Source organism: Nothobranchius furzeri, chromosome 4, assembly GCF_043380555.1.
Source record: "Nothobranchius furzeri strain GRZ-AD chromosome 4, NfurGRZ-RIMD1, whole genome shotgun sequence".
Classification (NCBI taxonomy): Eukaryota; Metazoa; Chordata; class Actinopteri; order Cyprinodontiformes; family Nothobranchiidae; genus Nothobranchius; species Nothobranchius furzeri.
Window position 1 is genome coordinate 70,715,163 of NC_091744.1, and position 27,191 is coordinate 70,742,353.

The following is a 27,191-nucleotide window of genomic DNA, read 5'->3' on the forward strand; positions in this document are numbered from 1 at the left end:
TTCATCCTAACAGATATTTAAAGAACTCTAATAAATAAATAAAGTTAACTTTCCTAATCTGCAGAGGAAGCGGAAAACTTAGAGCTGTTTTTCAAACTAAAACGTGTGCACAGACAAACTCCTGTATCTTGTTATTTTGAGACAGAAAATTATGCTTCTTTTGTATTTTATTTTATTTTATTGCAGGTGCACTAAAAAGGAGCCATAAGCATTACATTTTGTACTCCAAAGAACATTTTTCTTTGGAAGCTGCTTCAAAACAATTCTTTTAAGTGAAACAAAAGATTTCAGAGATTAAATTTGTGGAGGAACTTCCTCTTGGTAATAAATTAGTTGTAAGGCATTAAAAAAATAATTCAGAGGTTTCTGAAGCAACATAAAAAACAGGAATTGAAGGGAATGCATTACAGTAAACAAGAACCAGAAGGTAAAGGTGAGCCTCGCACAGCTAAAGCAAAATATAAAATGCAGAAAAGTACTTTGCCAAAATATAAAAAAATGAAATAAAAAAAGCACTCAGTCATGTAGGTATGTTACAGGCAATCATCATGCAGCAGAGACATAGACTGGGGCGTTCTTATGCAAACATAATCTCACACGATTTGTATCTCTCCAGTTTGAGGTTTGCAGATTTCCAGAATCGTCATGGCACAGTATTTTTTTATTTAAAAAATTTTTTTTGGGGGGGTCCCCTTAAAAATCTGAATAAACATTTTAATTGTGCTTAATTATGTCAGAATATAAGTTTAATAAGCAAAATTACACATTTAATGACATAAAAAGGCAATCTGTGGTAGTTTCACCTTTATGGGTAGGGCTGCACGATATTAGGAAAACCTGCAATATTCGATAACAGTGCTTAATATTGCAATATCGATATTACTCACGATAAATGAATAAATACTAAAGTATGCAGTGTTGATGTCGTCTGGCGTGTGATGTCTGCTCCAGGGGCGGCGTTAGGCCCGGCTACTTGGGCTGAAGCCCCGGATGTTTCATGAAAAGCCCCGGATCTAAATTGCGGAAGTAACATGCAGTACCAAAGTCCAACAGAGAGGGAGCAGCTGGCAGCAGTTTGTATACAGCCTGCCTGAGCCTCCACCACTGAAGAAGAAGCCCTTCAGCAGCCGGCTTCTTCTGCAGTCTCTGCCTGAAACGCATGAGTGAAGATGGACATAAGGACGTTTTTTTAGACAAAAAGTACAACGACAGAACCCCAGCTTTGATGAGACTGGTGTTGACTCAGGTTTGTGAGTCTTATTTGAAAATATTTGTTGTGCTGCTGGTTTGCCTAAAGTTAGCTTACTATCAGGTAAATTTGATGGAGAAAGAAAGGGAATATTTACCATCATCATCTCACACTAAACACTAACAGGAACAATACTCTGCCCTGAAAATGCTTAATATGTAGCTTCAGATTAAAAATTATGTGGTACAAGACAAATATGATGTTGACTAGTGCGTGTCACTCGTGTGTGTGCGTGTGTGTGTGTGTGTGTGTGTGTGTGTGTGTGTGTGTGTGTGTGTGTGTGTGTGTGTGTGTGTGTGTGTGTTAAGCCCCGGATCTTCTTCAGTCCTAAATCCACCCCTGGTCTGCTCTGGGTTCAAAGCAAACAAAAACTAATGCATGAATTCCATTACAACATAACATTTTTATTGCAAAAATAAGCAGCTGCACCTGCTACTGTATTAGCAGCAAAACAACAACCTGCATGCATGCAGTTTCTCAGTGACTTTAAAACATCACCTCCACCATAAAACTTTTTCTGATGCTCCAAATACAGAAAAACATCCCTTACCAGGGTTTTTTGAATAAATAAAAATATCTGAAAACAAGTTTAAATGTTAAATAATAGTTAACATCCTTAAAGGCAACAGCAAATTCTCTCATTGCTACTGAGAATTTCTCCACTTATGTGGTTATGATATAAGGCTGTTGCTGCTATTGGGAAGTGAACTGTGCTGGGCCAAACTAGGAGAGTATTAAGATTTTCTGAGGGAAAGAGAAAAACAATTGTCTACCTTTCAGAAGAGGAACTGGCAAAAAAACTACATGGAAAATATGTGAAAACGTTTGTTTCTAACCCCGAATTGAACAAGTTTACCTAGATCTTAAAAAGCAGCTCAGATGATGAAACTGCAACTATGATTCTGATAACAAGCTAACAAATTGAACTAGCTCCTCTTAAGATAACCGGCTAGCAGAGCTTCTGACTGACAGTTTATGTGCAGCAGCAAATCAACTATCCTGATTAACAAGGTTATAAAAGCTCATAAATGAAAAATCACTTTGATGTGTGGGGGAACTTTTCCAGGCCCTCTTTAGCAGGGTGGGACTGGGAGGAGAGTGCTGTAGCCTTTTAGCTGGAAGCTAACCGGAGCCTGGGGCTAACGGTGGGTTGGTTCACCGGCACGTGTCGGAGTCAGCCCGGTTACGATCAGCTGCTTAACGACACCGAGCGGACTCACGTTCACGTTTGAAAGCAGCGCTGATTCCAGAAACCTCAGCACAAAGTGCGTTCGTTAATCTGAGCCAGCATGACGAACAAGGGAAGCGAGCGGCAGCGGAAAGCGGGGGCGGAGCGGAGATAGTGGAATTTTGGGGTAAGGGTCTACGTAGGGGGCGGGCGTATTACGTGAACGGACACATCTGATTGGCCGCATATCAGAAGGGCTACATTTGATTGGTCAAATAATACTTCCGTGTAAAAAAAAGAGCTGGTTTACAAAAAGTTGATGTATGACACGGATGGAAATGTTTGAACCAAACATTTATCGCCGTTTTTGACGTGCTTTGCGATGGGCCTATCGCACGTCCTGTTATCGCGATGACGATAATTTTTCGATATATTGTGCAGCCCTATTTACAGGTGACATAAACTGCTTAAATAAATATGATCTACGTGATCAATTTGATTTGTTAAGGTCTGCATTTGCTTTCGGAGCTCTGCTGTGCTGCTCCAGAGCAGCTATGAGGTCCTGCAGCGGCTCAGTGTCTTCAGGATCCAGAAGTGCATGCTGCTGACAGAAATGTGTCAGGTGTAGGAAAAGTGTGTTCAGGTGCGGGTGCAGGCCAAGCGCAAGTGTCTCGGTGTAGTGAGACCAGTAAATATGAGCCAGAGTCCTGAACAAAAGCTGAAAGACCTTCTGGACCATGAAGACAAACCCATTTGGGAATTTTGTGCCTAAGGAAAGAAGGAAAAAGAGATATTGGACTCAAACTGAAACTGGACCAGGATGTGGAACACAAAGATATGAGTATAGTTTACCTGCTTTTGTGGGGAACACCTCTTCATCAGTCAGTAGCTCCTGAATGTATGACATGGCATAGTCAAAGTAAAGAGGAGCGGAGCATTTCAACTTCCTGCCCTGGTCATCATTCCAAAAGTAAACTCTGGAAAACACAAAAAGAAATTTTAAAATAAATTTTATGCTATTTTAGATCATTTTAATTGTAAAGAAAGAACGTGCAACATAACCAACTATACATTTCTTGTTGTGGATTTGAATAAAATAACACAAGAATCTCGCTCACTTTATTGTGGAATAATGTTGAAATGTAAGTGTCATGTTTAGAGTGGTTTTCTCCTGAAATCAGCACCACATGCTGCTTCTTGACTGTTTCTTTAGAAACAAGTCATTGTTTGTCCTTGTCTGGCCTGAGAAATTATTTATTAGTAAACAACAACTATAATTTTGATCTTACAAAATTGAACCATATGGGCAAATTTTAATATAACAACTACATAATAAGTTATACTTCATTTTAACACTTTACAATAAGGGTCCCTTTGTGAATGTTAGTGCATTATTAAGCATCAATAAACAAAGGGTCCCTTTATTAATGTTCCTGTTATTGTTAAATATTAAGTGTCCTTAGGTTTTGGACAAAGGGATAGGGTGAGAGTGGGTGTCTGCTTAGTTATGCACAGTGTGCTTTACTCAGTATGGTTAAGCAGTTGTTAATAGTTTATTCATCCTTAATACTGTGCTAAGTAATGTTAATAAAGGATCCTTATTGTGGTATTAACTAATTTTCATTTATTTACAAAGCACCTTCCAGGACCTTATCAGTAGACCAGGGTACACAACACAACCACAAAACACACAATACGAACAAAAATAGTGTTGTGGATCATTAAAAGAAAGATAAAAACTTAAAACATTTAAAAAATTAGGAGAAAGTTGAATAAAGACAAGAAACTATCATTAAAAACATATCAAATGAGATGAAAAACAATAAAAGATCAAGGCAGTGCTGTAATCTCTAATGCTGAAATCCCATCACATAAAAATTGGTCTTCAAGCAAGACTTAACCAGAAGCAATGGTAACCCTAAAAACCATTTGAACAGGTTAAAACAATTTTAAATCTTACTGCATCCGCAGATTTATGGTGTTATTTATTTTGTGGCTGAAGTACAGGAAGTGGGCAGCTTGTGTCAAGAACATAGTGGTTTGTGTCATTCGTCTTCGCTTGAACACCAGGAAAACAAAGGAAATGGTGATTGACTTCCAGAGAAACACTCCTCCTCACTCGTCAGTAAACAACCAGGGAGCAGACATTAAGGTGGTAGATACCTTTAAATACCTGGGTGTTCACCTCAACAGTAAACTGAACTGGTCCAACAGAACAGATGATTTGTGTAAGGGCCAATGCCGCCTCCACCTCCAGACGAGGCTGAGGTCCTTCAGAGTTAATTCCCAGCTGCTAAAATCCTTTTATCACTCTGTTGTTGGATCTGTTATTCACTCTGCGGTGGTCTGTTGGGGTGCAGGCAGCTCTGACCAAAACAGGAAGAGACTGAATAAGCTCGGTTCTGAGCTGCCCACTGGATTCAGTTGAGGAGACGTGTGAAAGAAGGATGCTGAGGAAGATGACCACCATCTTTAAAAAACCCTCCCACCCACTGCATTCCACCATGGCGATAAATGATAAATGGCCCGCACTTGTATAGCACCTCTCAGAGTAAGGACTCCAAAGCGCTTTACACTACAGTGTATCATTCATCCATTCACACACACATTCACACACTGGTGGTGATGAGCTACGATGTAGCCACAGCTGCCCTGGGGCGCACTGACAGAGGCGAGGCTGCCGAGTGCAGGCGCCACCGGTCCCTCCGACCACCACCAGCAGGCAAGGTGGGTTGAGTGCCCAAGGACACAACAGCATAATTCTCTGTCCGGAGCCAGGATTGAACCTGCAACCTTCCGATTTCTGGACAAGCCGCCCCAGAGACCATGGACAAGCTCCTTCAGAGGCAGACTGACACATCCTGGATATAAAACAGAACGCTACCGAAGGCCGTTCATCCCCTCTGCAGTCAAAGTGTATAACTCATCAGTTTAAGCTGTACTGCCATTATCCTGTTACACAACAACACCAATGCAATATTCATTATGTGTTCAATACTTGTTCAATACTAGATTTACATAATATGTCCGTGTCTCTTGCAGTATGCTGCATAGTGTTGGAACCCAAGTTTTTCCTTTTTTATTTGTGGTTTTTAGTGGCTGAAGGTTACAATTCCAGACTACTGCCTATGTGTAAATAGTTACATGTACCTTTGTTATTTTTCTACAAATTATTCCCTTAACCTCCTGGGACCCAAACTTGTTTTTGGTTTGATTTAAAAGAAAAAACATATCTAGCTTTTACTGATTAGTCGACTGTAATAAACAGAAACAAAGTTACAAGAATTTTAATTCAATAAAAATTAATTCAATGAAAATATTGTCAAATTTCCTAAAAAAAGAAAGACAACAAAAATATTTTTAAATTAAAGTCAATGTCTAGAGTCTATAAATAACAACAAAAAGGGCCCTAAGAGGTTGAGTGTTGGTGCTGCTGTAACAAATGAATTTTCCCACTGTGAGACCAATAAAGTATATTCTATTCTATTCTATGCTATTCTATTCTATTCTTCCTTAAATATATCTCAGTCAATTCATTCATTAAAACATTGACATTAAACTACAATCCATGTTAAACAGCACTCTGCCTCGCACTTATAAATTTAGGCTTAATTTTCCCTAATTTTCCTGAGAAAATTCAAACCCATAAGCTCATTTAGTTGTCCTGGCACTGAATCCACCACAGACACAAAAGTGACTTAACTGCTTAACTTTGCATCAGAATTTAATACATACAGCATCAGATTTCAGATGAGATCGTTCGTTTGGATAGTGCAGGGTAATCCTTACGTGTTTTCTGGTCCACAGGCCGTTGGGCAAGTGCTGGGTGTGCAGAACTCTGACAGCGCACTGGAGAACAAGTTTATGTGCTTGAAGAAAGCCACGGCTGAAAGAGACCAATTTAACAAGCGTTGAGGTGTCTGCAGAGCAAGATAAGAAGCTCTGGAGTCGGACAGAGATCTGTTAATACTTACTGTTGCTGGCAAGCCACTCTGATTTGTCGACGCCAGGCGGCAGCTTGGCGAGGGCTAATACATCTATGTTTGGGAGACTGTGGCACACATTTTGCTGCTGCAGATATGGCTGCACCTCCTGATTATTGTTATTGATTCCCCTTGAGGAGACGATTCATAGTTAATGAAGCAAACAACCACAGGGTCAGTGAATTCATTATTGCTACTGCAGACTGTAGATAACAAAAAGCATGAGCACTGCTGAGGATACTTCACGAGTTGATGCAATGAAGGTAAATTAGAGTTAATGAAGCAGACTGCTGCAGAGAGGGAGGCCTACTGTAGAAGGAATATGGAGCTAGAATTGGGACAATGTTGCATGTAACTTGTACCAAGTTTTGTAATTTGTAACATGTTTTATAACTAACTGTCGTTAGTTCACATATTGTGTCACATTTTGTAACACATGTTCTGTCTTGTATATAGTAGCCGCTTATCTAATTATCGCCACTTTATATTATTATTTTATCGTGAGTATATTTGCACTTCCTATTAGGGATGGGTACCTTTGACATTTGAATCGATCCGGTACTAATTCCCGGTACCTACGAATCGATACCGGTACTTAACGGTACCAATTTTCGATACTTTTGAGTGTTTATTATTTTAATTCTCTTTTATAATTAAATATATATTTTTCTCAATATATAACAATATTTGATAAATATCACGATAAATAACATTCAACTGTTTTGTATTTTAACATCGTCCTTGTAGTTTTATAAGCTGATAATTAAATTGAAGCTTTACTGTGAACTAAATTTACTGTGTATCTTCATTCCTTTTGCCATCTTTTTTCATTTGATTTTTCCTACTGGGAAGTTAGAATTTCCGAGGAGAAAGCAAACTCACCATTAGCTGATAACAACGGTGGCAATGGAAGCTAACATCAAGCTAACGCTATCTTTAACAGTTTATTTAACTGCTGGAGCAGATTAAAACGATGATGCCTCACACTTAGATTGTTGTCGCTGGTTTCATCTTCACCCAGTCACCCGTTGCATTTAGTAAAGTGAAGCCAAACTTTAGAGCGCGTTCATGTTCTTCTAGTCAGAAATTCGGAGTTCCGAGGAGAAAGCGAACGCACCATTAGCGAAACGGAAGCTAACATATCAAGGTAATGCTATCTTAAACATTTTATTTACCTACCGGAGCAGATTAAGATGAGGATGTCTCACTTAGATCATTGTCTGTCGCTGGTTTCATCACCCAGTTAACCATCACATTTAGTGAAGTGGACCCAAGCGTTAGCGTGCGTTCTTTCTACCCATGCTGCTCTGTTTACAACTTGCTCACAGGGACCGACGACATAACGCTCTTGCGCATGCGCAGCTGTCTTGGCAAGTTCTCGTTATGAAGGACGGGTACCGAAACGAGGCACCGTTTGAAATGACGTGAATCGGTGCTCGGTCGGTACTATGGAATTCGGTCGGTACCTTAAAAAGTACCTAATTCGGTACCCATCCCTACTTCCTATATTTGCTTACCTCCTATTTTATCTTTCTTTTTGCACCAGGTACTGCTGCAATTTCCTAATGTTGTGATTTCTCGCACATATAGCAATACAACCTTCTGATTCTGATCATTCTTGTTATGGAACCCGTAACTTTCATTTTGTAACATGTAACTTTAGGTACATAATGACTTTGGGTGTTTTGAGAGCTGTGATTTGAAACTTGTACATTGATTTTTTTCCCCCTGCAAGTTACAAAATGAAAAGTTTCATGTTACGTGAAAGTTAAGTGTTACAAAAGGTTAATTAAATGCTACAAAAGTTACTCGTTACAAAAATAAAAGTTACGCGTTACAAAACTTGAATGACATGCTACAAAATGAAAGTTAGTTACAAAACACGTTACAAGTTACAAAGCTTGGTACAAGTTACATGTAATATTGTCCCAATCCTAGCTCCATACAGAAATGCTTCTTTTTTTCCTGCAGGTTGAGCTGGCAATGCAAAAACTTGTTCGGATAGCATTCAAGGAATGCTTGACGCAACGTGAGCTGGAGAGTCAAACTCGGCAACATGATTTGACTTTATTTAAAACAGGAAGGTTTGGCTGTCTGGCCTGATGAGTAAGAGAAGGGTGGAAGAGGCAGCTGCTGTGCAGTGTTTTAGCTGTCCAAGCATGCAGCAGCTGAGGGTTTGCACAGTGTGACCTTGCCTACTGTGATAAGAAAACACTGCCCTCTCTATGGGGTCCCCCCCCCCCCCTCTCTCTCTCTTTGGTGTGAATATGTGTAGCTGTGGTTTGTCTAATGGTGTAAACAGGAGGTCTTTGTTTAAAGGTGCAGCTCTGAAGAATAGCGATAGGACAGAACGTAAACATTAACTGTACCGTGTTAAAGCAACGTGCCAAACTTTCCTAATGTCCACAGGAACTTCTACTAACATCCTGTTCTGTTCCAGTTTCATGGCATCAACCTCCTGCCTATCCAGTTGTCGAGACACAAACAACCCAGAGCGACAGCAATCCTGTGTTTGTGTGTAAACAGTTTCCCCCACTTCCTTAGGTCATCTGGTCACCTTTCCTTCAGTCATGAGGGTGAAACTAAAGTTTTCTCCTGTAAAAATAGAAACTCATTTCTCCCCCCTTTCCTCCTGATGGTTCAAACTGCTTCTCAACATGTGCTGGTGGTGAGAGAGGAATGCACAATCACCGCTGGCATCAGGCAAATATGTAGCGCGCACACACATACACACACATGCACTTTTATATAGAAGACATTCTTCTGAATCATGTGCAGCAGGAATTCCAGTACTGTTCCAGTAATAGCCGTGGCTCCAGTTTCCTATTTAACTTTCATCAGGATGATACAAAAGTTTATATAAAAAAGGATCAAGAAATCATTGATTTCCAGACAAGCAGTAAGAAAAGTAGAAATTCAACTCACAGTTTCTCATTGTTGATGTCCCTAGGAGTCTTGGAGTCTACCTTTGTAGATGAGGGGTAACTATGGCAACCCCCCATGACATAAAGCTAAGAGCAGAGCTGTTGGTTGCACCAGTCCCACTCTTCCATCACAAACACTAACCCACACACTCCTGCACACCATGGGGAATATATGTCAACCCAAGATCACATTTGAGCCCATGCAGCTGACACACACACACGCACACACACGCACACACACGCACACAGATCCCTTTTCACCAAGTTTCCTGAAGGAGCCCAGGGATTGACGATTATCTCGTTGTTTAAAATGAAGCTACACAGTCATCTCATTCTCTTTTTCTCTCCTCTTCTCCAGTCTTCCAGTGTCAGTGTATTTATGTCTCCTTTGTCTGTGGAGTCCCACACCCCACAGGCTCCACCTCTCCTCTCTGAAAGCAGACAGGCAGGTTTCTCCACAAACCCATAAAAGTTCAAAACACAACTCCGCCTTCCTCCCTCTTCCCTCCCACACACACACACACACACACACACACGCTTGATATTCTCTAGAGGACTCAAAACAGGTGCAGGGAGTAAACAGAAAGGTGGGAAGTTTGAGGAAGACAGGAAAAGAGACTGTAAAGTGTAAACGATGTGGCGACACCTATAAATGTATATAATTCCTAAACAGAAGAGATCAATTGACTGAAACAGTTCATGTGAGAATTTGACGTTAAAAAGAAGGGTCTGAATGTCCTCTCTATTATGTTTCACCTGTGCAAGAGGAAGACTCAGATTTATGTGACGGACAGGTTTATGTTTAGAGTTGGTGATAATGTGTGGGTGTAGCTCACATGTGAAGAAGAAATAACCCAGGAAGCGACATAATCCACCCCCTACCGCCCCCCACCCCCCGAGGTAAACAGTTTTTCATCTTTGTATTTGAACTGTGTGTTTGTTTAAGCTGTGAACGTAAAGACACACACAGACTCTTTTTAACATGTTTATTAGGTTCATATCTGAATGTACAAGCTAAATAGACGACAGGTAGCAGACACATTACTCTCTAAAAAAAGGAAAACACCAGCATCGGTTTATTTCACAAAGAAAAAAAAGGCATTGAAGAACACATTTTGTCTTTTTAACAGCTTTCCACCACATTTATTCTCACTCACACAGGTGTGTGTGTACACAAACACACAGACACACACACACACAAGCTATAAAGAAAATAAACCCCATAACTTCTAAAATGGCCTTAATGTAAACATCAGGTGAGTAAAACACCTGATGTTTTGTTTTAAATTAAAGTTTAGGACACATACTGGATCCAGCACTTACCCAAGGAGGTGAATGAGGCTAATGTGCAAGCGTAATGGTACTTAAAGTTTACTGTATTGTACCACATGCCATTACGCATAACATTGCAACGTACCCGTAGCTCTACTCTAAATCCTGCAAGGGACACACACACACACACACACACACACACACACACACACAGGGTCAGATGTCTAACCCTAGACCCAACACTAGACAACAAAACAAAAACTGCCCTACCCCACCCCCCCTCTTAACCCACTGACGCCTCTATGCATGCCAGAGTTTTAACCCAAGGATGACTCATTTCTTTGACTCTGCATCTGAATAACGCCACGATTTTGAAAAAACAAAACAAAAATAAAAACAGGAAGGAAGGTCAAATGAAGGTCTAGATATGTGAGACCGCTGCAAGAAGAGGTGACGTCACAGAGACCCCGCTGTAGCACTGGTGGGAAGACACACTTTGGCTAAAAGCATTAAAAAACACTAACAAGAGCATCTACATGATTCGCTCATTCAAGTCAGACGTCACCCGCCTTGTTCAGGAAGGGATGAGGTGGAAACCACCAAATAGAAACCAAAAGGTGCCTACCAAAGTTATTGTGAAATAAATACAACTATCCGCGGGAATCGTTCTATATTTAAATTTTAGGCCCTGCCCTGAGAAAGAGAGAAACAAGGACAACGATAAAATTAAGCACAAGATTATTTATTGGATTAATCTGGTTTAATTACAACTCTGGTCATACGGCATAATGTTTAAAGTTAGGAGACGAATGATTGTTTGTGGATATTTCCTTTTCAGCAGCTCCGCTACATTTATAAGGTCACAAAGCTGCAGCCCAGATACAGAAGGTGTTGTTTTTGAACTTCAATAAAACGCAATCTTTATAAGTTATTTAAAAAAAATACTTTACCAATTTATGGCAGTGTTTTGTTGAAATGCCTTTTTACTAATCTACTTAATGTAGCCTGGTAATATATATATATATATATATATATATATATATATATATATATATATATATATATATATATATATTTTATCAAGCTGCAGAAAAACAAACTGAATAAGATAAACCAGTGTTTTTATTGGTGGACATTTCTCTAACATGTTCTGCTTTAGGTAATAAATTAGTTTAAAAGTGATAAAATAGCTCAAGTTGTAGATAACCAGCATTTTTAATATTTATATTTTTGTTAAGTAAAACTTTACGGAAGACATCCTGCAGACAAGAGGCGCGCGCTCACGACATTCCTGTACTTCCATACAGGAAGCAAAGAAACCAGAACTGATGCTGGTCTAATTAACAGAAAGACGTATATCATTATTGCCTCTTTCAACCGCGCGCACGCACACACACGTACGCACGCGCACACACACACACACACAATCCTGCAAGACAACCCTTATTCCATACATCAGATTTATTCCAAAAATAGATATAATGTTTTTATATAATGTTTACATTTATATTACGTTTACATGTTACCAAGAATAGCCACAACCTAATACAGGTTCAAAACCCACAATATTACATTTAAACACCTCAGAGGGTGGTATGATCTGGCATGTCACGTCATCACTGTGGGAGTAGTTTTTTTAAATTTCTTTTTAATATTTTTTGCATGTTTTTGTGGTTAGACACGTGTGCTCAGATGGAACTGTGTGTGTGTGTGTGTGTGTTACACAGGTGTGTGCTTTCTTTGCATCGGTATAGATCTCTGTGGACCTGAGAATACACTCCGCTCTTTAGACAGAGCTCCAACACACACACACACGCACACACACGCACGCACGCACGCACGCAAGCGAATCATTCTCCCAAAATTTTGACTATCTGAATGATGTAAAATTCCTTTCTTCAGTGATCAAAGCTAAAAAAGCTAACTTTGATAGAGCATGAAGGTAGAAAGCTGAATATCCATCATTCTCATATTTGTAATAGTCAAAAGCTGCAGGTGACAGGCTGAAACTAGTGGAAATGAAATGGTGATTAGGCAGCTTTGCAAGCACCCAGACTGATTATGAGGACAGTTTTCTTTGCTCAAATGTAAACAGTCAAAACTTGTGACTGAAAAAAAAAGAATGGGACTTTATTTTATGCCTAGAAGGTAAACAATAGGTCAAATTTAAGACTCAGGTGTTTTAAATTCATATCAAGCCTCTGACACAACTTTAACATATTTCCCCCTTAAACACTCGCGACAGGATGGTGCAGCAGAGACATCAATGGTACCCCGTTGTGGCTGGTTTCCAGTAGGAATGCCATTTGATCTCGGAGCTGAAAAACTTTTATTCACTTACATGATTGTGGACACAACAAAAGGGAATTTGGGGCTGCTAACAGGAAGCAAAGGTGGCATGGCTCTACGCTGAATGAAAGGATGTGAAACGCGTGGCTGTGACATGCCGCTAGGCCGGTCCGTTAGTGGAGGACTGCATTTCTCTGCAACAGAAACAGATCATATTCTTTACAATGGCAGGTTTAAGTAAAATGACTTATTGCCTACATTAATCACACAACAGGGTAAGACAGTTAACCCTCCCTGCTTGCTAGCGGTGGTTGGAGGGACTGGTGGGGCCTATGCTGATGAATGATACACTGTAGTGTAAAGCGCTTTGGAGTCCTCTGACTCAGAAAGGCGCTACAAAAGTGTGGGTCATGCATCATTCCTGAAAGGGGAAAACTCTGGATTGCTGCTTTAGGAAGGCTCACGTGTCTGTAACATGTTTGTGTCCGTCTGCATTGTAGAAACTGTGATGTAGCTGATAAATAAAAGCAGACAAAATTGTTTGAATCATTGCTTTTCATTCATCCGTTCAATCACATAACTGCAGCTTCTGCACAGATGCAGCGCTCTGACGTGCTGGACGTTGGTGCACTTGTGTTTAACAGAGTTGTACAGCTGGATCAAACAGTGAAATCGCAGCAGAGTCACTTGACATTGCAGATGCAACCGAATTAATATTTTAATCGACTTGTTTGTAATCCTCCAGGACACGAACATGCATTCAATACTAAAAAAAAGAAATAAAATGAAGCTAACTGATAGCATTAACGTGGTTTTGTGGTGTTAACATTGCCCACACCGTTAAAAATAAACTGTTAATGAAAATATTTTTCAAGCTCATTAAAGGGACCAGAAATCAGTAAAGATGATAAATCTGTCCAGCTGTGTGGAGAACACACACTCACCATGTAACAGTGGCTGATTGGGTGGTCGGAGACACGGCGTTAGCGCGGGGACAGTTTCCATGTTTCTTCTCTTTTTCTTCATCTTTGTCGTTGATGGACTGTCCCTCTACAGGCCCCTTATCAGCTTCACTACAGAAATACAAAAGCAAAATATAACAGTGTAAACAAGACAAAGATCAGGGGAATCCTGTTGCAGAAATAATTCTATTGTTATGGCTGTAACTGGTTATCACTTCTGGACTCTTTCCCCTTCATCCAACCAAAACGTCCAGTGAAGGGTTTCTGCCAGCACAGTCGGCTAGCACGGCCCCGCAGAGTGAGCTGGGTGAAGGTTTGAGCTAAGTAGCATGCTCCTCAGTGCACGGTTAGTCATTTTCTAATGAACTGATCTGTTAAAATGGTAAAATGCTACAATTTCTGTTCAAGGCATGCTAGCTGACTGATCATTAGTAGTGTCTGAATGAATACACATTATAGTGACTTCGTTATAATACACTTTAGTGTAAGGGCAGTCCTGTAGGTCGTTTAGGAGTCAGGAATTTATAGAGCTAGGATTGGGACAATATCACATGTAACTTGCACTAAGTTTTGTAACTTGTAACATGATTTGTAACCAACTTTTGTTTTTTTAGCATGTAATTTACATTTTGTAACATGTAACATTCGTTTTGTAAGAAATAATTCTTGTTTTGTAACATGTAACTTTCAGTACTTATCAACTTTGTGTGTAATGAGATTTATATGCTACAAAATGAAAGTTATGTGTTACAAAATGAGATTTATATGCTACAAAACATCTTACAGGTTACAAAACTTGGTACAAATTTTATGTAATATGCCAATCCTAGCTCCATAGCAATTATTATGTTAGTGCATGTTTCTTTGTTAATCAGACTTAGTTTGAGGTATGACACAGAGGAATCATCACTCTGCTTTCTGAGAAATGCAACAAGCAAACAAAAGCATCTTAAATCCATTTGGAAACCATTTCAGAGCACAGGCCTTCGAGCATAACCTACCGTCTGAATGCAGGTCGGAAAATTCTGGAGTCGAGCGGATACGAGAAAGGAAGGAAGGAGGAGGGTATCAGGGCAACAATGGAAGAGGTAGAGTTATGTAGGGGGAAAGTTTGGGGGGGGGGGGGGGGTCTCTTGAAGAAGCACTTGAAACTAAAATCAACTCTTAAGGACACACTGCACCAGATGGAGCAGCTGCTCCTGTCGGTCGGTGAGGAGGAGTACCTTGTGAAGACCGCTCGTTCATTTTTGGCATCTACAGTAAGCCGGATGGTTTCCTTGCCAGCACCCGTGGTGACCGTCTCAGTGGACGTGGACCCCGACTTTCCTTCTTCTTCATCGCTGTCCGAGCTGCTGGAGGAGGAGCTGTCCGACGCCACGATTGGCGCTTTTCTCGCCACACAAGAGCTCCATACACAGGCTACGGAGATCAAAAAAGGTCTGAGAAGGGTCGGTCTCTAACGTTGGTTTATGACTGGTGCACTAAAAGCGTTCAGCTTACGGTTTGGGTTTGGTTTGGTGTTGTCAGATCCACTGAGCTCTGAATCGACAGGAGAGCTGCATCTGGGGCCCTTTTCAGAGCTGTGACAGAAATTTTTCAAAAACAGAAAATAAACACATCTAATAACAAAGGACAATATTATATATAACAATATGCTTGTTAGAAAATACATTTTTGAGAACTCCTCTTTCTGTATTGCTGCTATTGTGTTTTTCGCCTCTTCTTTAAATGCTTTTTATTCTCACCCCAATGCAAAAAAAACTAAAGTGCAAAATTACTATTTAGAATTCAATATTATTCAAAGTTGAACCCTACCAACAGAAAGGCTGAAAATCCGTGAACTTGGCCCAGCCTTTCTCTTCTCCAGCCTCAGTGGAAGCTGGCTGAGACGCTGGAGCATCCCAAGCAGCGAAGGCTTCTCCAGCAGCGGGAGCCTTTGAGCTGACTTCTCCAAAATCTGCTACCCAGCCAGTGCCTTAGAGGAACACACACACACACACACACACACACACACACACACACACACACACACACACACACACACACACACACACACACACACATTAGATAACCTCTGGACAAAAATGTGGTTGGATCTGATCTGGACAGACCGATGCAGATATGCAACACTACACATCTCACTCATAGCGGTTTCTGTCTGGCCCTGACTTGAAAAAGGATCAAAGTCTTCTTTGTTTTCTTCTTCCTCAGAATCGGCGTCTGCAGGTCTATCGGGGACCTCGGTACCGGGAGCTTCGGTTTTGTCACAACTCATACTTTCTGCTTGGATTTGAGAGGACTGTAAACCACCAAACCTTAACAAAACAAAAGATGAGTCATCAGATAAATCCAGTACAGAAAACTGAGGTAAACTGCTGGTATCATCGCAATGCTGCAGGCTTGTCTACCTGTTCCTTGACTTGGTTTGTGTTGCATAGTTGATTTCTTTCTCCTCCCAGATGTCCTCCTCATCATCATCAAAAGGCTGAATCCTCTCCTTAGAACAGGCCTCAAACACAGCTGTGTTGGCCTGCAAAGGAGAATCTTAAATATTGGATTTCTCATTGCTCTGCATCTTAATCAGTATTCTTTCTGATTTGCAGTCATGTTAAATTAAAGAAAAGAAGAAAAAAAAAACCATTAAAACAAATAACCTACGCTGTCTTGGCCTGCATCAATGTTGATATTGATTTCTGCTATCCGGTCAAACGTTGCCCTGCAAAAGGAGCGAGATCCACCCCGTGAGCACAGAAATGAACAAACCCAGTGGCTCAGAGGGAAAACTGTCAGCTAATTTACCCGATACTGTCATCGTGGTCAGTGAACTCTTCGTCGTTAAAGCCGAATTGATCCACAAAGTTAGCAGTCATCTGTTGGATCTGATAGTCTGAAAAGGCCTAAGAACACAGAACCTTTAAAACACAGCGACTTATGACAGGGGTAATGTGGAGGAAGCGGTTTGCATCCACACCTGCTGTACGGTCAGTTCTTTAGGGAAGGGGCTCTCCATGTCGTCTTCGGAGCAAGGTCGAGAGTTTCCAGTTCCAACCTGAACATCCACAGCAGAAATGGTTGGATTTGTGTGTGATTCTAGGCCAGCTGTAGATGTATTTCTGTGGGATTTACCAGGTCTAAGGTGTTCTTTCTGTTAGTTTCTGACAGGGTCTGTTCTACGAAGGTTTCCCAGCGCCCTCTGCAGTCCTCTGGCAGCTCTACACCCAAAAGCATGACAACAGAATTTAAAATAATCTCAATTATAGGAACATCGGTTGTAACTGCCACACGTACCTGTGATGAGGTTACTAATCTGAGTGTGAACTGGGCCTTTTTCTAGATTGTGGACCACAGTGTTGGCAATCCTGGTCAGATGTCCCATGAAACCTCTCCTCATACCTCCTTCTGACCTGACAAATCATACAACACGTTTAAAGAAACCTATGATAAAAGTCCCCGAATATGTCACGGTCTCAAACGGTTCTTACTGTATTCTGTCATTCTCTTCCCAGGCTTCCAGAATCCTCTGGACAAGATGGCAGTGATGGAACAACTTGAGACAGAAAGAATGAATCACAAAAGTCACAATCCAGCTGATTAAATAGTATTTGATTCAAACAAAAGCAGAAAATACCTACATGAGTCACCAAGAGGTTGTGTGCCGAGTTTTCAGAGGCGACTGAAGGTTCAGAAGTTGGGACCTCACTCAAAGTCTCCTCCTGTGACGTATCTAGATAAGGCTTAGAGTTGTCCTGGGAGCCCATGCCAGGCTGCAGCCTCATTTCATGGACACAGGGACGGACAATGGCAGCCACACAAAGCTCCACTTGGAGGTGCAGGAAGTTGTTCCACGTGTGTTTGAAGAACAAGTCCTGAAATGGGGTGAGCATTCAAAATCTGTCACAATACTACAAAAAAGTGAATAAATGCATGTTTTTTCCATCGTCTCACCAAAAGCAGGTCCATAGTATCGAGTCTGCAGAGCTCTTGTGCTACGACAGCATGACTAGCAGAGCTGGTATAAAGCAGGGAGGCCACTAGTCTGGCTACGTGCAGACGAGTGTTCCCCAGTGGTTCCTCCAGCACGCCCAGAGTAGTCAGCATAGGATCTTGCTGCAAATGCAAAGATAAACAGAACAAGCTGTTGTGTACAAAGCAAAAACTCTCCAGCAAAAGAGTCTAAAAGCAAACCTCGTGTTTGAAGAAAGCTTCTTTTTAAGCCTTTTCATATTTTAAAGGAATAACTATTAGACCATCTGGTCTCTAGGATTTTCTATTGGAAACTTTAGGTGCATTTTAATGACAGATGTAGCATCTTGTCTAAATGATCTGATGATTTTTTTCTTTGCGTGGGTGGGTGTACCTTTGGTGGCTCCAGAAGGAGCTGGTGGAAGTGTGTCAAGTGAGGCTGAATAGCCAACAAAATGCTGCTGTTAACAGTGTAACTTCTCTCAAACCCTTGAGCATCCATGACACCGTCCACTCTATCAAAAGTAGAGAAAACACTCAGTAAATACGTATCTACAAATTAACGTTTTGTTTGAGGCATAAAAAAACTACAGAGATTAAACCATCTGCAAATGAAGATGGATTTATTAAAAAAAGGGGTAAGTTGTTTAAATAATAATAGGATATCTGAAGGTTTTAACTCATTCAAAGCGTTTCACTCACACGGGCCTCCGGATTTCCAGTAAAGTCAGAAGAACCTGAATCCCGCTGACGATACAGCTTTCAGTCCTCCCCCCTGAGAACATATTCTGCAACAACTGCTCCACACATTCCTGCCTGGAGACACACATCGGGATAAGTTGCTGCTTCTTCACCAAATCTTAAACAGAGCAGACAGACACGTGCACGTGTGCATGAACATCTCTGCAACTTACGATTCCAGCACTGCCAGCAGAGGGTCAGGCTGCGAGATCTCCTGTAGCTGGCTGGCCTGATCCCTGCTAAGACGAATGATGTCACACAAAGTCTGAGAAGCATTTGACTGCCTCTGTGATGGAAAAAATTAACAGTCAAAAGCCAGGTCTTGTAAATATTTTAGACGTAAATTTTGTTTTCATCACTAAAAAAAGGGGCAGTCTACCTCTTCATCTCTTTCGGGGTGGATGAGCTCTGTAAGTCTCTGGGCCAGTTTCTGTTCATTCAGCCACTGTTGAGAGTAAAATTAAGATCAAACCAACAGAAATCACAGAATTGAAATGAAGATGTTTTGTGTCGCATACAGTAAGAGTCTCAAGTCGAAGTGGGGGAGGCTCCACGCAGCTGATGAGACGTAGGAGCACATCCATCATGGCTGACGTATCGATATGTTTCAGGACTAACGCAAGAAACCCCTCTTTCTTTCTCAGGAAGTTAATTACCTAGAAAGCAGAATGACACAGTTACACGAAACAAAGCAATGTTAATTGAAAAGGGTTAGATAATTAAATCATCTGTTAAGAATAGACAAAATAAAGCTAAATAAGTGTAAGATTGGTCTTTTTTCTGCACCACTTTGGAAGGCAAAAACATTTTCAATTCTATTTTTTCTCTGCCTCCTGGTGTCCTTTCTCTTTTGTCCCCCCACCAGTGACCTCTAAAGTAAAAACCAAGTCTCCAAGGACCAGTTCCTAAAATGCAGCAAAAGGACACAGAAGCACGGAGACATAACACCGAAGAGCTCCCGGAGAAGGCTGTGTCCATCAGATATAAAGCAGTAGCTCAACAGGTTGAGCGGGTTGTCCAGTAATCGGAAGGTTGCAGGTTCGATCCCGGCTCCGGACAGAGAATTCTGCTGTTGTGTCCCTGGGCAAGACACTTAACCCACCTTGCCTGCTGGTGGTGGTGAGAGGGACCGGTGGCGCCTGCGCTCGGCAGCCTCACCTCTGTCAGTGCGCCCCAGAGCAGCTGTGGCTACATCGTAGCTTATCACCACCAGTGAGTGAATGTGTGTGTGAATGGATGAATGATACACTGTAGTGTAAAGCACTTTGAAGTCCTTACTCTGAGAGGCGCTATACAAGTGCGGGTCATTTATCATATAAATATATTTACATCCCAATTGCCTGTATTACGGAAGAGGGTTAGGGCCACTGAAAACAAATAAAAAGAAAAGACAGAATTCTGACCTTTTCCTCAGAATTCTGACTCTTTATGGGATTATTAGTTAGAATTCTGAGGAAAAAAATTAGAATTCTGAGGGGGGGGGGGGGGGGATCATAATTATGAAAAAAAAATGAATTCTGAGAAAAAAATCTGAATTCTGAGATTACAGTCAGAATTCTAAGAAAAATATCAGAACTCTGAAAAAAAGAGTCAGAACTCTGAGGGGGAAAATAAATCAAAATTCTGAGTAAAAAAAAGTCAGAATTCTGAGAAAAAGTCAGAATTCTTTCTTTTCTTTTTTTCTTTTCAGTGGCCCCAAGCCTCTTCTATACTTTTTACATCTTAAACTCAGAAATGTAATACAATCCAAATTCACACATATTGTCACCTGTCATATTAACCTACATAAACCCATTAGTGGATTAAAAACATGCTTCAGTTCTGGTTCTTAACATTTGAAAAATGTGAGCCTGATTACGTGGAAAATCTCCACAGCAACAGTCAGTCAAGCAATTAGATTAGAGGTCACTGAGCTCCTTTTAGACAACACATAAGAAACAAGCTTTTAAACTTTTCCAGCTGCTCTTTAGATATGTTGTTTAAACCTGCCAGATAATCAATCAAACTAATATACAAATCTTGGAGCTTTTTGAGCACAAATAATGTTAGATCATACACAAGAGCAAGACTTTGAGTAAAGGCGCAGCTAAGGCCTCAGAGGTAAGAGTCAGAGCGGTAAGCTGGCAACACTGAAATGTAGTCATAACTTTTTATGAGTAATTTGATTTTGCAGTGTGTGTGCAGTACCTGCTCAGTCTTGCGTGTGATAAGGTTCCCAATTGTCTTGCTAAAGAAAGATGCCAGGAGCGGGTTAAGAGGGGATGGCTGCTCCAGGAAAGCATAAAGAGTTTCTAGAAGTGTCTCATCGTTGCCCAGTTTATCATTTATCACCCCCACATCACACGTGAGCAGCTCACATGCAACATTTGGAAACCTGAAATAAAAATAAAAGAAACAAAAGAACACAATCACACTTCATGTGCTCACATAAAAGTGAGTGTATAGCCGTTTCCATGTATGGACTAAGTTGATTATCACAGGTTTTGGCCATTATAAATGTGTGAATCTGTTATTTGGGTTAGGAATTTCATTAATTGTTTTTTCAGTGGTCTAGAACCATTTATACAGTTGCATGAAAACATTGTAATATAGTGCAGCACCAGCAAAACCCATTTTCCCCCTAGCTGTACAACTTCAGCACAAATAAATCCCTACTTGAAGCGCTTAGTCTCGTCTGCACCAGCAGGGGGCTCTGTCGTAGTCAGCCGAACCAGCTCCTGCATGCACTGGTCCTGGCACAAGAACTGGATGAGTCTAGAAAATCCATGATGGAGGGTAAAAGATCCACAAGTTATTAGATTTATGGCACTGAAAGGGCAGATGTCATTTTGTGTGCTGCTGTGTGTAAAAAAAAAAAAAAAAGACCTCCTGTTTTGGGCCTTGCACTCCTGCAAAACATCTTCTTCATCCAGGAGCTCAGAGAGCGTGACATCCTCCTTGTCCAGCAAGGTCTCCAGATGAGAGGATGTGTGCAAGTCGAACTTCCAAAACATGGCGGACGTCACCAAAACGTACACTTAGCTGAAGACAAATGGGGATTTAACATGGAGATTAAAAAAATAGCTAAGTTCTATCAGTCTTGAGTTTGTTATGGGGGGGGGGGGGGGGGATGGTCACAGGTTATAACGTGTGCAAAAACAAATTTCAAATACACACAAACAGGCTTTATAAATGTCGTACCTTCAGGGTAATCTTACTAAACATCAGACCACTCATGCTAGCAAGATGCATAAACTCTAAAGCGAATGCCTTCATCCTACTCGTGATAGACAGGAAAACATCAAAAATATTAAGCATAATTTGTCAGTGAAGCTCTCTTCTGTCTCCTTTAGAACTAATACACAAAGTCAGATTCAGTGTGGACACGTTTCTCTGAAAGGAGAAAGCAAAGTATCAGTAATTTAATTACTGGAGAACATTTATGCTCTGACATTACAGTGGGAGTGGCATTTGATGTCAGAAAATGGCAACATGGGTCAAGAATGAGGGTAAAAATGTACTGCAGAGGGTAAAAATTTACTGTAGAGTGAAACTTTATGCAGTGTCAGATGCTCTTCTTCGTTGTTGCATGGTTAACATCTGTGTTGGTACAAACTTGAAGTTGTCAGGGGATTATCTTATCTGAGATGTTTCTATGTAACAGCTTTACTCAGCTTATTAAACCACAGAAACATTAAGGGATCCATAATTGCCTAGCATTTATCCAGCCCATCATAAGCCACTAGGCTGGAAGCATGGCTGATAAAACATTAAGGCAAAACAGTGGCCACATATACCACCACAAACTATGTTTTTGTCTAAAAAGAAATACAAACAAATCAATTAACTTCATTTTCCTGATGCACACTGGGGGAGCACACTGCCCTAGTAGTACACAATCTCTTGAGCAAACGTGTGTTTCTGTAAACTAGCGTTAGCAAAACAATAAGTCGTGTTTTGTTTTTTAAATGTAGCTAATAAAACAACCCCACCATCTTTCACGGGCCTCTTTTTCGAGACTTAACGGTTAGCTATTAAATATGTCTGCTACAACAAGCTAACGGTCATGCCACTATAAACTAATTAATGCCCATTAGCTTATCCATACAACTTCAAGCTAACTCACATCCTCGTTTGTCTCCTGCGCTAAACGAAACGACGGTGCCTTTCACACTTACCTCGCATGCAAATCACAAACCATCCCCCTTTAGCATAAGCTGACTCGCATTGGTAACATGGAGCGGAGAAATGCAACGTTTCCAACCCAAACAAGTCGGTAATCTATCATAGCCTGAAGCTACAGCAGATATAGTGGGACGGCGTTCCTCTCATTCAGCTAAAAACAAGCCGTCTGCCAACTTGACAGCAAGGCAGGTTTACACAGGCTTCGCTTTACCTGACACCGCTTTCCCCCAAACACAAGTGACTCTTACCTCCGATCCATCATTTTATCATCTACAAGCTAAATAATAAAAAACGGAAGCTCGGTGACTCTAGTTGTCAGGTCACCCGGAGGCCCATAGCAGCATTTTCGTGACTCTCTCGTTAGCTTAACGGCACTACCTCTTCTCTGGAAGCAATGTCATTTACACTGCCGCTTAACGGTGGATGGTCTACCGTGAAGATGTGCTAGTATAGAGGGCTCATCCTGTCAAAAAAACAAAACAAAACAAAAAAACTGCTATTAAAACTGATAAAAGATATGTTTATTTTCTGTTTAATTTGCACAGTTATTATTAATATATTATTATATATTTTACAGCCACGTTTATGTATTTGTTTGTTAGTTTGTTTACACATTTTATTTCCATATTTATTTATTAATTAATGTATCATTATGTTTCCTCTTTTTTTCATATATTTATTTCTGTATATATTTCTATCTGTGCATAATATTTAGGTGGGTGTTTCTACCACAGGGCCAAACAACACTGGTGGCATCCATTTTTTGGGGGGAGCTGGAATGCAAAACAACCCCATTTTGTCATTTCCTGCCCAGAAGTTCTAAGTTCTGAGGACTACTGAAACGCAGCACTAGTTCCGGATCATGGGTCCCAAACTGCCCCAAAAAATTAATAGGGCCCAATCCCAATACTTGCACTGTGCTCTATGATCTTCTGTGAAATGCACTTGGTGGAGGTGTGCAGTAAGGCTTCGAGTGTGTGGTATACAAATGTGCAAATCTTTGTCAAATTGGGACAGGGAGCATTGCGCCATCGACCGCAACGCATGCCGGGATGCTGGTCGCTGTGCCAGGCCCGGAGTGGCTAATCGGGAAGGTCTGGAGAATTCCCGGTGGGCCGCGCGATGTTTGGGCCGCATGGGCCGGTGCTCTCGTTTTTGTTTTATCATTTTGTTTTTATTTTTTGGTGCCGGTGTTCAGTCATGGCACTGAGGCCGCCGGGCTGATCACATACGCTCCTCCCGGCTGTCTACCTGCAGGCTGCAGCTCGTTTTCTTTTTCCCCCGTATGCGCCTGTGCGCACCACGTGACCACGCAGTTGACGGAGAGATGGAAAGTAGAAAGAGCAAGGGTGGCGCGGAGAAGGCAAGAATTAAAAAGAGGAACGCGCTGGAAACAGATGCAGCTAAATGTGCAAAAATGAGCACCTTTTTTTCTCAAACAAGCTTGCGGTCTTTAACTTCAAATGAAGATAAAACGGGTAAGGCAAGTCAAGATGTTAAACTTTACCGGCTGCAAATCACCATTCAAGCTAATTAAGCATCAATAATGAATTATATGGCATCATGACATAACGTTATGTAATATAATTAACAGTATGATGTGACTGATGCCACCAAACTGTCTTGTAGCCCACAAGATCCAGTAGGCCTAATAAGCACCAGGCAGAAACCCACCATTCCAGAGCGGGCATGTACAGGTAGGATTACTTATTGAGTCAGTGAACTGAATATTATTAAAATTTATATGATGAAAACTATCCTGGCTCTATATGAAAGTGTTCTAAAATGCTAGATGATTCAGCATTGATCAGAAAGCGTGTAAAAAAGGAAAATGAATGCTGAATTTTCACACAGTGTGATTTAGTGTCAGAAGAAGAGCCAGGAGCCAGCAGTGAGGGTATTGCTCCTGTTGGGATAGAAGGTGAGCCAACTCATGTGCAAACAAGCAAACATCAGTTTCATTATAATAATTTTAATGTCCAAATAATAGTAGTGACCTGATGTATTTCTGTTAGTAAATGCACAAAGCCCACAACAGATCGCTATTAGAATGAAAGTAAAATGAAATAAGCCTGCATATTTTGCCATAGAAAATATTTTAATTGGTTACAAAAATGTGTTTTCCATATCAAATGTGCTAAAGCTTTACAGATGATTATTTTAATTGTGTGCAGGTGAGTCTAGGGAAACTGGAAAAAGTGTGAAAGGGAGTGCTGAGTCATTTCATTTTAAAGGTTTGAAAATCTCAGAACAGCTGTTTGAACAGAAGGTGGATTGTTATATTGTTAGAGAAAGTGTTGTAAAGAACAATGTTGGAGATGTGCACTGATGTTCAAATAAAGTAAAGCAACTCTTTCTTGCGCTGAATTACAAGGCTTTACCGAGTAGTGTGCTTTTGTAGACTATACATATAAAGTTCTAACATGATTTTAATAATAATTCGTTAAGTGGGCCGGTCTGGGGTCTGAAACTCCAGGGCTGAAAATGTGTCCCACTCCGGCCCTGCGCTGTGCTACTTTTATTTTTAAAAAATACCTTTATTAACAACTTTCAAACAAACAAACAATTATTTGAAATTTATTTACATCAATTGCTGTCTTGTCCAAAACATTCAGAGCATCAACCAATCATCCTAAAATGAACTACTTTCATTTGAAAATACATATTTTCAGAAAAGACGATTTAGCCATTTTTCCCACAACAATGGATTGTGGGTATTACCCTTCACCCAAGTCCACATCAATGCAGACTTGGGTGAAGGGGGGATCAAGGGTGCATTTGAGAATTGGGACACCCTACACACTCGCACCCCTGACAGAGATTGTGCAATTGAAGGGCGCAAGTGTGGAAGTGCAAGTATTGGGATTGGGCCTAAGAGTCTATGAGATGACAAAGATTATTTTCTGATCCCAATTTATGTGCCATTGATTTCACATATGCTGTCAGTGAATTTTAAAGATTCATTTAGAGATTGGGGGGGGGGGGGGGGGGGGGGGCTAGTACCTATCTCCAGCGGTCAATGGGCAATCAGGCAGGGTACACCCTGGACAGAGAGCCAGTCCATCGCAGAGAAAGCGCTTATTCTAAAGTTATTTTAGGTTTTGTGTGAAAAGATGTATGGGACTACAAATGTTTGTCTCACCAAATTGACGTCATCAAACCAGACAGGAAAAGAGAAGATTAGTTTAGCAAGGTTCAAATCCCTCTTCCACTCGACTCTCAATTCGACTCGAACTTTATAAGCACCTTACAGACACTTACATGCCACCAAAGTGCTTCACAGACACAGATTAAAACATAACACATAAAATCCACTAAAAGTGAAGAAAACACAACCAAATACAAAAATTTAAAATCAGACAAAAAAGCAACACAGTCAATCACTTACACAGATCAAGGTCATCAAGATGGAGGCCCTCACTGTGCTCTGTGCTTTCTCATGATCTCCCACCCACCTGTGGATTCAGTTGGTCGAGCACCACACAGGCTGCTCCCGCTGAGGAAACCAGGGTCCCAGCCCCCCCCCCCCCCCCCCCCCCCGCCACCCCCCCCACCTACCGGGTCTCATGTTGTGAACTGTGACATTCGTGCTTATATGTAGAGGTGTTTTTTTGCATAGTAGAGCCACACCCTGCCGGTGTAACTCTGTTGATGCCTTTTTCTCCCTCCCCGAACTCTCCTCATGTAATCCCCTCTTCATCTATTGAAATGAGCGCTGTTATGGCTGCTCCCGTGGTCTGCCTGTATCTGTCTTGTCTATATGTGTGTGTGTAATCTTGGTCAGGCTGTTCTGTGGAGTCAAGTTCCTATGCTCTGGTTCGCTGGAGTGCTGGCAATAAAATTCTCTCTGATTCTCTGATTCTGATTAAAAGCAAGTTAATAAAAATGTGTCTTCAGCTTGGATTTTAAAACTGGTATGGAAGAGGACTGCCAAAAGTGTAATGGAAGCTCATTCCATAGTTTTGGAGCTGCAACTGAAAGGCTCATGTCACCCCGCATCTTCACTATCTTCACTCCCAAATTAACAGCATAGTCCTGTGGTGGGTTAATTCACCACAATCCACCATGGAGTTTATCGGTGTGGCGGCTCGAAGAGCACTGCTTCTGTCTTCCCCTCATTGAGGCACAGGAAATGTTCTACCATCCACCACTGACCTCACACAAACAATCTAAAACCTTTGAGATTGGTTGACCACCAGCTTCATCCAAAGGCAAGTACAGTTGGCAGTCATCAGCATACAGGTGAAAATCAATACTGTGTTTCCATAGGATATCACCCAAAGGCAGAATATACACACAAAACAGCAGGGGACCCAGTATTAAACCCTGCGGAACACCCCAGAGGAGATGGGAGAATTCAGATGAGAAACCACCCATCTGGACACACACCATTTTATTAGAAAGGTAGGACCAAAACCAAGTCATTCCCACATAGTGCTCAAAACGATCCAACAACACTGTATCAAAGGCTGCTGT

General features: G+C 41.1%; 2 protein-coding genes across 5 annotated transcripts; both read right to left on the reverse strand.

Annotated features, from left to right (window-relative positions):
* Positions 1 to 2,693: 2,693 nt before the first annotated feature.
* On the reverse strand, positions 2,694 to 9,634 carry LOC107388849 (MOB kinase activator 2). The gene is made up of 5 exons (XM_015964609.3): positions 9,326 to 9,634; positions 6,392 to 6,531; positions 6,207 to 6,303; positions 3,270 to 3,394; positions 2,694 to 3,185 (listed from the first exon to the last, which is right to left on the reverse strand). Exons 1-5 carry the CDS (start codon positions 9,400 to 9,402, stop codon positions 2,908 to 2,910), a joined length of 717 nt encoding a protein of 238 aa, XP_015820095.1. The 5' UTR covers positions 9,403 to 9,634; the 3' UTR covers positions 2,694 to 2,907.
* A 3,064-nt stretch (positions 9,635 to 12,698) lies between these two features.
* ppp6r2b (protein phosphatase 6, regulatory subunit 2b) lies at positions 12,699 to 26,227 on the reverse strand. Of its 4 annotated transcripts, none has more exons than XM_070550688.1 (25): positions 26,104 to 26,227; positions 21,417 to 21,572; positions 21,207 to 21,305; positions 20,739 to 20,925; positions 19,070 to 19,207; positions 18,931 to 18,996; positions 18,725 to 18,837; positions 18,513 to 18,626; positions 18,205 to 18,325; positions 17,793 to 17,954; positions 17,480 to 17,713; positions 17,330 to 17,394; positions 17,136 to 17,251; positions 16,974 to 17,059; positions 16,819 to 16,896; positions 16,647 to 16,744; positions 16,506 to 16,563; positions 16,256 to 16,377; positions 15,990 to 16,162; positions 15,663 to 15,822; positions 15,348 to 15,427; positions 15,071 to 15,266; positions 14,849 to 14,872; positions 13,830 to 13,958; positions 12,909 to 13,079 (listed from the first exon to the last, which is right to left on the reverse strand). In XM_070550688.1, coding segments are annotated over exons 2-25 (2,748 nt in total). In that variant the 5' UTR covers positions 21,545 to 21,572; positions 26,104 to 26,227; the 3' UTR covers positions 12,909 to 13,078. The 4 variants fall into 4 exon arrangements, with proteins under 4 accessions (XP_015820093.1, XP_070406789.1, XP_054589114.1 ...); XM_054733139.2 differs by lacking the exon at positions 26,104 to 26,227 and adding an exon at positions 22,964 to 23,114; XM_054733140.2 differs by lacking the exon at positions 26,104 to 26,227 and adding an exon at positions 22,709 to 22,848.
* Positions 26,228 to 27,191: the final 964 nt, after the last annotated feature.